Source organism: Chiloscyllium punctatum, chromosome 8, assembly GCF_047496795.1.
Source record: "Chiloscyllium punctatum isolate Juve2018m chromosome 8, sChiPun1.3, whole genome shotgun sequence".
Taxonomy (NCBI): domain Eukaryota; kingdom Metazoa; phylum Chordata; class Chondrichthyes; order Orectolobiformes; family Hemiscylliidae; genus Chiloscyllium; species Chiloscyllium punctatum.
In genome coordinates, this window is record NC_092746.1 from 77,104,714 (window position 1) to 77,115,429 (window position 10,716).

General features: G+C 39.7%; 1 protein-coding gene across 2 annotated transcripts in view; it reads right to left on the minus strand.

Moving 5' to 3' along the window:
• abcb4 (ATP-binding cassette, sub-family B (MDR/TAP), member 4) overlaps positions 1 to 10,658 on the minus strand; it is a 132,094-nt gene extending 121,436 nt beyond the window's left edge. Inside the window, exons 1-3 of one of the 2 annotated variants that reach the window (XM_072575845.1) lie at positions 10,444 to 10,658; positions 5,835 to 5,931; positions 5,102 to 5,153 (exon numbers count right to left, since the gene is read on the minus strand). In XM_072575845.1, coding sequence (XP_072431946.1) covers positions 5,102 to 5,153; positions 5,835 to 5,923 — 141 coding nt within the window. In that variant the 5' untranslated portion in view covers positions 5,924 to 5,931; positions 10,444 to 10,658. Of the gene's footprint in view, positions 1 to 5,101; positions 5,154 to 5,834; positions 5,932 to 10,416 lie in introns of both variants that reach the window. The other variant, XM_072575843.1, reaches the window with a different exon arrangement.
• Between the last annotated feature and the right edge of the window lie 58 nt (positions 10,659 to 10,716).

Genomic DNA, 10,716 nt, shown 5'->3' on the forward strand with positions numbered 1-10,716 from the left:
TTGGTCTTTAGCCTCATTGATTTCTCTAGCACTTTTTGTGTTTACTTCCATCACCTGATCACTTTAGCCCCTTGATTATTTACTATTTTCAGAATGCCATTAATATCCTCGACTATGAAGACTGATGCAAAGTATATGTTCAACTCTTCCACTATTTCCTGGCTTCCTGTTATTATTTTACCAAACTTGTTCTCTTACGCACCTATGTTGACTTATTGACTCTCTCTTTCTTTACACATAATTATAGAAGCTCTGACTATCCATTTTGATGTTACTTGCTAAATTGTCCTCAGGTTACTTTCTCCCTTTTTTCTCAGTCATCTTTAATTGGCTTTTAAAACTTCCCAATCATAGATTTTCCACTAATCATTACCACGTTATATGATATTTCTTCAATTTTTGATACAGTCTTTAAAAGTCCTTAGTTAAAATGGTTGGTTTATCCTCTTACTAAAATCCTTCCTTCGCAATGGGATAGATCTTTGATGTGAGCCATCAAATTTTTTTTTGTTATCTGTCATTGTTCACGAAGCTCTTTTCCCAGTCCACTCCAGTCAACTCTGTCCTCATCCTTTCCATAATTACCTTTATTCAAATTTAGCACAGTTGGTTCCAACTCGCATAAACTGAATGTTAAATGCTACCATGTTATGGACACTGTTCCCTCCAGGATCTTTTGTTCTGCATAAGGAATTGTTTCCTTCATCAACCAAGGTTTAGAATATAATAGCAGTGATATTATGTTGGAACTGGGCAAGGCATTAGATCGGTCACAGCTTGAGATTTGCAGGCAATTCTGGTCACCTCATTATAGAAAACATGTAATTGTACTACAGGGGATGTTGCCAGGAAAAAATGTAGTGTGAAGAAAGATTAGGTAGACTGGTTTTGCTCTCCTCCAAACAGAGGAAGCCAAATGGAAATTTGATCAAGATCATTTACTAAACCTGCTTCATTGTCAATCACTAAAATGGCAAGATCTCTGTTTGGACCCACAACATACTGTTCCAGGAAATTTTTCTGAATACAATGAATTCTTCCTCATGGATTTGATTTTCCCAATCTATATGAAGATTAAGATCATGAACAATTAACAACCTGCCTTCTTTTTTTGTCCTCATTATCTCCTGGATTTATTCTCTATCCTACAGTTACTGTTAGGGACCTACAGACTCTTGTACTAGTGTCTTCTTCCCTCTCCTCATTCTGATTCTATATCACCAGATCCACAATAATTTCTTGCTAATATATTAACTCTAACTGTTCTTTCAAAAGGGCACCTACACATACATATTTTATTCCCAGCATAGATCTCCTTATTACGATGTCTCCACATGGCTATAAGAACATACCCATTCATCTCTATCTGTTGGGTTAATTCATTTGCTGCTTTTTTTAATGCTTGACATCACTGTCCCTTCTTATCTCACTCTGTATACCATTATCAAAACATTTGTCGTGAAATGCCATCGAATTCCTTTTGCTTTGCTTTCCCCACCCGAGCCTTCTCCCTGACCCCAATTAATTTAAAGTGCTTGTTACAGCCCTAGTTATTTGATTCAGCCCAGCGTTGTTTGTTTATGTGAAGGTTGTCCAACCAGAATAGCTCTTTTCTACCCAAGCAATGATGCTGTGCCCCATGAGCTGAAACCCATTCCTCCCACATCAATCCTTTACTTATTTCCCCTCTGACAAAATGAGGATTGCAGATTCTAGAGATCAGAGTTGAAAAGTGTGGTGCTGGATAAGCATAGCACGTAGGCAGCATCCAAGGAGGAGAATTGACATTTTGGGCATAAGCCCTTCAGTGGTGCTGCCTGACCTGCTGTGCTTGTCCGGCACAATTTTTTAAATACATATTTCCCCCATGCCAATCTTCCCATTGCTCAGATAGTAATTCTGAGATTATTGTCTTGGAGGTTCTGCATTTCTGTGCAGAAATACCTTTCCAATACAATGTCATTAGAAAAATTGTCAAAAACCATATCCTCCATTTAACAGGAACTTAGGCTATCAAACATCTAATTGTCTTGGTCTAGACATGGTGGTCATGTCCCTAATTGGACTGTCTTCTACACTGTGTACGACAAAATGCTAAACAGACATCTTGAATGTTATGTTGATATCTTGCAATATCCAACACCTGGAAAATGATAGCCACTGGCAAACCAAATTGACAGCATGAATTCCACATTGGTTTCAATGAGCTTGTGATTATTAGGTAGCAAGAGTTGACTGCCAGAGGTATGGTAGAATCTCTGCCTGAGTTTGCCAAAGTCAGTGGTGATCCCATGAATTCATTCAGTCGTACCGTCCTTGATTTTGGTCTTGTATAAATATTCAAGTCACGTGCCTTTCAATGTGATATGTGTGGTAATACATAAATGTCTAGGGTTAGAAATTTTTTTCCCATCAATACACTTTTTGTAAGTGAAATACATCTGAGAATTTAATGGGAAGCTCTTTAATACTATCTTGTTGAAAGCTGATTGTTGTTTTATATGAAAATATTGGACACTTGTAAGTGCTTTCACTTAAGTAAATTGTTCTGTGGTTTTCAATTAAGTTTAATACCAAAAATGAGTAAAGCCAATGGATTTTGTGAAGTTGAAAGAGAATAGATAAAGATGAAAACAGTGGACTAATTTGTTTGACTGCAATGTGATCTGAAGCAAATAACACTTGGTGATTTTGCAACATTATACTATTTCCAAAACATTTTAAAAACTAAAACATTCTTGAGCGTTTGAATTTGGCTTAAACAGAAACAGGTTCAACTACGTTTTGGTGGTACAATTAGTGCTACACCTGAGTATTCAAGGGATAAAATGCTTCAGGGCTCTTAACACATTATTGTTCATGTTTACCAAAAGAAGAAGAGAAGCCTCTTGGGAATGACATTCAAAACAATAGAAAGCAAGCTATTGAACAAATAGGTATAAAGATCAGTCCATGCCATAGAAAAATGCAACTTATGTCAAAGTATTCATATATATGAAAGTACAATTCAAAAGCCAAAATAGATGATGTATTAATTTGCAAAGGACTTTAAAACTTGGAGTAAATTCTGCATGTATGCTGCATCCTGTATTACCATGTCAAACACAGGACTGTGGTCCAAATTGCAGGAAACAAGATGGAGACTTTATTCTGTGAAGGAAACTTTTAATTAATTAATCTTAAAACTCAATTAGGAAAGTTGGTAGCTGGATCTACTAAGAGGATAATTATATATATTTTTAAATGACAAAAGAGTGAAGGCAAAGTATACAGCAAAATAAAGGACAGCTAAAACTATTGGAAAGAAATGTTCCAGTCACTGAAAGACGACAATAAAGATTACTCTGAATTACTTTGAAAAACAGTCAAATATAACTTACCACCGAGGCTCTGAAACCTGAATTAGACAAAGAGCTAAGTACAAATGTTTTTGAAATCTGTGCTCAATCTAGAGAGCTGAAGATTTTTTATTACAGTTTCACATGTTAATGAAGAAACAACAGTGGGATGATTGCAGTGAGAAAGGGGTGATAAAGGAGTAAATTGGCTGCCCAGTAAATGCTCTGTGGTCACATCCATTTCTTTCATGAAAACAGTACACTGTAATGTACATTGTGATGACACCACTTCTGACAACTTCAGGATGATGAATGGAGTAAAACAGAGCTATATCCTTTAGCTCCTTCACTTTCTTTGGTACTATCTTTTCTGCTGTTAAAGAAGGAGGTAATGTGCATACTTTGTCAGGCACCAAGGTCCAACACCTTGGTTTAAAAGGCCTGTGTACTCAGCACCTTGTTGTATGGCTGTGAAGCATAGACAGCTTACAGCTATCAAGAAAAGAATGTTCATCTTCAATGTTTGGGGCATTGCAAGGAAGGATAAAACCATGAATGCGGCTCAGCCTTCTCAAAGGCAGATCTCCCAAGTATGCTAGCGTTCATCACGAGGAGGCAGCTTCATTGGCTTGGGCATGTTGGTGGGATGGAAGGAAGGTGCACTTCCAAGGACATATTATAACGCAAGGTAACCAGAGCCAGAAGCCAGGTAGGCTGCTCAGCTCTTACTTCAAACATGCTTACAGGCCTAATACAAAGGCCGAACTAACCCCCATTGATTTTCATATGCGGGAGATGTTAGTCAACAAGACAAATGGCAGCATCACTTGTAGGCCAGCAATGTCACCATGACCATTAGTTACCATCAATGTTTACAGCAGCCTGGCAACATGCAACAATAAACTACAGTAGCAACTGATATTCACTTTTAATACCACACTTACAGTGGAACCTGCCTCTAACAGATTAGTTTCTTCAGCCATCAGCCCAAGTACATCATATAAAAAATTGGGGGTGGCAGTGGTCTAGTGGTATTATCACTGGGCTATTAATCCAGGGACCCAGGTTGGAATCCCACTATAGCAGACTGTGGAATCTAAATTCAATAAAAATTTGAAATTAAAGAGTCTCATGTTTGTTGCCTGCCGGGAAAAAAAAATAATCTGGTTCACTAATGCCCTTTAGGGAAGGAAACTGCTGTCTTTACCTGGTCTGGCCTACATGTGACTCCACAACCACAGTCATGTGGTTGATGCTTAACTGTTCTCTGGGATGAACAATAAATGTTGGCCTTGCAGGGATGACTTCATCCTATAAAAATGATTATTTTTCAAATCCCAGTGCCAGGGATTTACAGCACATCTATCATCTCATATAGATGAAGGTTCCTGATAGCAGTTTCTTTTGATAACAGAGGAACAATAATGCGATTATTACAGTGAAAAAAAAGGCAAGGGTTGAAGGAACAATTCACAGGAAGTTCAAAAGTCATAGTTGTTGACAAAATAGGAATCATAACTGAATAAATTACCCAATTTGTGTTTGGTTTCCCAAATATGGAAGAGCCACCTGATGTGAAGTAACTGTCCACATAATACTTGTTCAAAAGGTCACATAAGAGATAATATTTTCATGTAAATACTCTTTCAAGTACAATTCTGTTTTACACTTCATGAAGACTGCATTTTGGCCCTTTTAGTAATATTTAGCACTTCACTGGGTCCTAAAAATACAGTTTGGAAAATCATGGAAATGTCTCTTACCAAAGCCAGTGGGCTGACCATTTTAGGCTTTTTCTCCTTCTCTTTTGTTTTACTATAAATTAACAAATTACAATTATTAGATTTTGAGAAAAACTTTTACTGCTTTTTGTTTCTAAAAATATTAGAATAATTGTTATACAATTAGCAGCAACCACGTGTTTTGCATTAAAGGAAGACCAACTTAATACAAAAATCAAAGCACTTTTTAATTCATAACTATAAATTGGCATAATTAATTATTCTAAATTATTTACTTTTTCCCATTATTTCCAACACTGATGACAAATAAGATTAGATTTCATTTTATTAGTCAATCAAAAGCTTCAGACAATGTATAAAGTTGGCTTCTTATTTCAAAAGATCCATCTAAAGTACTTGTAAAAGTACAAGTTACATTGGACAAATAACTGAGGTCATTTTACACCAAAAAACATTGAGAGTTCTGATCATATGGAATCACTAAATCATAGACCAGAATTCAGGCCTATCATTCTTATCATGCCACTACTTAAGTAAGCTGAACATTTACAAAGTCCAGCTTGACTCAAATACAATTTTCATGGAAAAGATGCTGTGATAGAAATTCAATGCAGTAGTGATTTGGTTAATTGAATACTTTGTCATGCAATAACCTTATTAAATAAAAATGTATAATTCATAACTATATGCGATTGATATAACAGTATAATTGCTCGAATTAGATCGCCCTAATCTTTCACATGGAGTTCCTCACCTGTCTTTCTCAACTTTTCCATCAGTAAGAACATCATCTTCCCTTTTGTCAGTCTCATCCGTGCTCCCTTTTAGATATTGGTTTGGCATCTCTTCACCTGTTGTAGAAATGGAACCTCCTCATGACTTTGAGGTTCAAACAACTTAAAACATGTTACTGTACAATTAAAGAATTAAAAAGCATACTGGAAGACGGCTTTGGAAAACAATATATAAGATCCATTTGTTCCTTAGCAAATCTGGAGTGCACCTCTACTTTCTAGCCACAATGGATTTAACTTTTTTTTTAATATTCTCTACAGTGTGGAAACAGGCCCTTAGGCCAAACCAGTCCACACCAACCCTCCGACGAGTAACCCACCCAGATCCATTTCCTTCTGACTAATGTACCGAACACTATGGGGAAATTTAGCATGGCCAATTCACCTGACCTGCACATCTTTGGACTGTGGGAGGAAACTGGAGCACCCAGAGGAGACCCACGCAGACATAGGGAGAAAGTGCAAACTCCACACAGACAGTCACCTCAAGCTGGAATCCTGGTGCTGTGAGGCAGCAGAACTAACTACTGACCCACCGTGCTGCTCCTTTTTTTTTAAATCAAAGGTATTCATCTTACAAATTTTGGCCCATACACCATACATAACCAGAACAAGCAGGAATTCAACAACTAAATTTAAAATGCAAACTTACAATACAAAAAAAAAATCTAAAAGTTCTCTTGTATTGCCCAGTTTTGCCCATTAGTTTGGGAGAGGCTCCCTGTCTAAAACTCACATTTTTATTTGTATATCATTTACAATGCGTTTTAACACACAAAGAACTAGTTGCACATTGATTTAGAATGAGAAGTCGGTTTTTTTGTCATGTTTACTCAAGTATGGGGATACAGGAGTACAGTAAAAGGTTTATAACATCGCCATCTTAGGTATAGGGTACAGAGGTGGCCAATTTTAGGTAAAGAGTAGGAAACTAAGTTGAACGTTCAACATCACAGTTCTTGTCAGTATAAAGTAGTAAATATGAAGTAAAATTAAAAGTTACAAATTACAGTCCTTCTATAGCCATGGGCCTACAGTCGCTCCATGCTGTGATTGCCCATGAGGGCTCGATCTCTCTCCCTTGCTTGGTTTGATCTTGACCTGTGCTAGGCTTGATCTCTTGATCCCCACGCCTCTGTGCTGTCGTCTCGCCTCTGACCAGTATCTGACTTCACTAGCCACGTTATCACAGGCCACCAGAGTCCCGCTCTGCTGCCGCTCCGGGTTCCCAGCCGCTTCCAAGATGGCACTGACTGACAAGAGTTCTACCCGGACACGCCAACCATGGCCAATCGCCAAAGTCCCCGTTCTGGGCCCCCAGCCCCTGCTGTCACTGCAGCTGCCTCCAGTAGGTTAAGTAGAGAGAAAAACCGAAGAAAAGAAAGAATAAACGCGTGACAAGAATAAAGAAAAACAATCGGAGCGACAAGCTCCGGCTCAGGAGCCCTACTCCACCGCCATTTTAGTGAAATGTTGAGAAGTAATTATCCCAGTTTGTTTCACTAGAATTGGCTTGTGTTGATTCTCTATTTTACTTCTCCAAGGAAATTCTTCAGCCTGCTTGGGGAAGTGGGCGTGGGGGGTGGGGGAGGGGTGATGATCATAATAACCAATAAATGGTAGAGACTGTGAAGCCTTGGCAAGCTGTGGCCTTGTATCTTGTGAAGGTAAACACAGATGCCCCAGAGATGGAGTGAGTGACTGTTTAAGGTGATAGACAGGGTGCAGATCCAGCAGGACGGATGATTATTTTTATTTTAGAAAGATACTTTAATTTATAAAATGTATTTATCTACATAGTCCCTAAAGCAGTTTGGTTCTACACAACAGCATATGAAGAAACAAGCAAATATCAGAGTCGAAAATGTGGTACTGGCAAAGCACAGCAGGTCAGGCAGCATCCAAGGAGCAGCAGAATCGAAGTTTCGGGCATAAGGCCTTCATCAGGAATATTGAAGTTTAACTCTTTCCAACAAACAAAATGAAGGAGTCATTTAAAAACAATCCAAAAGAACTACGGAAATCAGAAATAAAAACAGAAGTTGCTGCAAAAGCTCAGCAGGATATCTTGAAAATGAAAGGTTTTTGCCCAGAACATCAATCTCCTGCTTCTCAGATGCTGCCTTTCCTGCTGTGCTTTTCCAGCATCACACTCTCGACTCTGATCTCCAGCAGTTGCAGTCCTCACTTTCTCCATCTTGAAAAATGTCCATATCACAGAGGAAGAGGTGCTGGATGTCTTGAAGTGCATAAAAGTAGATAAATCTCCAGGACTTCATCAGGTGTACCTAGAACTCTGTGGGACGCTAGAGAAGTGATTGCTGGGCCCCTTTCTGAGATATTTGTATCATTGATAGTCACAGCTGAGGTGCCAGAAGACTGTCTACCGTGGTGCCACTATTTAAGAAAGGTGGTAAGGAAAAGCAAGGTAACTATAGTCTGGTGAGCTTGACATTGATGGCAGGCAAATTGTTGGAGGGAATCCTGAGAGACAGGATTTACATATATTTGGAAAGGCAAGGACATATTAGGGATAGTCAGCATAGCTTTATGCATGGGAAATCATGTATCACGAACTTGACTGAGTTTTTTGAAGAAATAACAAAGAGGATTCATGGCAAAGCGGTAGATGTGATTTATATGGACTTCAGTAACACGTTTTTACAAGGTTCCTCATGGTAGACTGGTTAGCAAGGTTAGATCTCATGGAATACAGGGAAAACTAGCCATTTGGTTACAGAACAGGCTCAAAGGTAGAAGACCTTTGGTGGTGGTGGAGGATTGTTTTTTTAGCCTGGAGGCCTATGACCAGTGGTATGCCACAATGATTGGTGCTGGAGCCACTACTTTTTGTCATTTATATAAATGATTTGGATGTGAACGTAGAAGGTACAGTTAATAAGTTTGCATATGACACTAAAATTGGAGGTGTAGTGGATGGCGAAGAAGGTTACCTCAGAGGACAACAGGATCTTGATTAGATGGGCTAATAGCCTGAGGAGTGGCAGATGGAGTTTAATTTGTACAAATCGAGGTACTGCATTTTGAGAAAGCAAATCAAATCAGGATTTATAAACGTAATGATGGGGGGGGGGGGGGGGGGGAAGTGGAGTTCAAGAACTAGAGGGCATAGGTTTAGGATAAGGGGGAAAAGATATAAAACGGAACTAAAGAGCAACTTTTTCATGCAGAGTGTGGTTTGTGCATGAAATGAGCTGCCATAGGAAGTGATGGAGGCTGGTACAATTACAATTTAAAGGCATCTGGATGGATATGTGAATAGGAAGGGTTTAGAGGGATACGGGTCAAGTGCTGGCAAATAGGACTAGATTGGGTTGGGATATCTGGTTGACATAGACGAGTTGGACCGAAGGGTCTGTTTCCATGCTGTACATCTCAATGACTCTATGACTCAGCAGGTCTGGCAGCCTCTGTGAAGAGAAATCAGAGTTAATGTTTCGGGTCCAGTGACCCTTCCTCAGAGTTCACATTAACTCCGATTTCGCTCCACAGACGCTGCCAGATCAGCTGAGCTCAAAGGCATCTCTTACATGTACAAGATTATATTCTGACTGTGTTCTGTCCCCACTGTGCCTTGGTGATCGCTGCCCCAAGTTTTAGTGCGTCTCTCAGCAAGTAGTCCTGGATATTGGAATGTGTCAGTCTGCAACACTTGGTCAGAGTCAACTCCTTGTTCTAGAATACCAACAAGTTTCAGGCAGACCAAAGGGCGTCATTCACCAAGTTGATGGTCCTCCTGGTCATCCACAATCACCTGATGAAGGAGCAGCACTCCGAAAGTGAGTGCTTCCAAATAAACCTGTTGGACTATAACCTGGTGTTGTGTGGTTTTTAACTTGATCCTCCTGGTGTAATTGATGTTAGTCTCAGCATGTGTCCCAAGAAGCAGACCACGGAGAACAGCGGCATGGAGCTGTTCGAAACAGACCTCAATAAAAACCACTGCATTTCTCTTCCTCTGCAAAGGCACGTCCCAGAAGGAGCGGTGTGACAGGTCCCTAGCAGCTGCTCAGAGGTTGAAGGCTCTCACACCAGCCAAGCAATGTCCTGTTGCTTTTTGGGAAGTTCTGATGATAAAAGAGGCTGGATGATGGTGTACAATGCACTTGAATGTTGCTGAAGCTGCAGTCTTCCAAGCAAACGGAGTGTGCTCCATCCCACCCCCACCACTTCACCGTGTCACACTCAATGTTACACTGCACCATGTACTCCAGGAGATTGGAGCAGTTTCCCGGAGCAGACGGGAAATAATTTCAGGTGAGCAGTGCCATAGGCACAGCCAGCATATGTTTCAATCCTACTCAATGTCTACCAGAGCAAGATCGTGTTTAAAAATAAAGTCTATTGTGCGAGCACAACCGTTCTCAACCAGATTCCTAGTTAGCCATTCCCAATAATCCTCCAATAGGCTGCAATTTCCAACCAAACATCCCGATTTCTTTTTTAAAAAATGTGTTTAAATGCAGCAACTTCTGCATAATGAGTCAACAACAATTAGACAGATGATATCCTTTAGCTTACCCTGTGAAATATTGAAATGAAACTTGCGCTCGTTTTCCTGGTGAGGGATGCCTCAATGTGGAGGAACGTTACCACGGGGTTAAAGGAAAATCCCCTCCAAAGTGTCCTCAATGACTGCAAGAGTCAAAATGGGTGAGTTATCCAAACACAATGGATTTTGATTGGTTTTGCCGATCCACGATGAGATGATAAAATCAAAGAATGACTGGCGGTACATCCCTACAATATTGCCTGTTGCAGATGAGTGGTGCTGATTGACAGAACACTTCCACGAATCACCTCTCTGTGCTCAACCTGGAG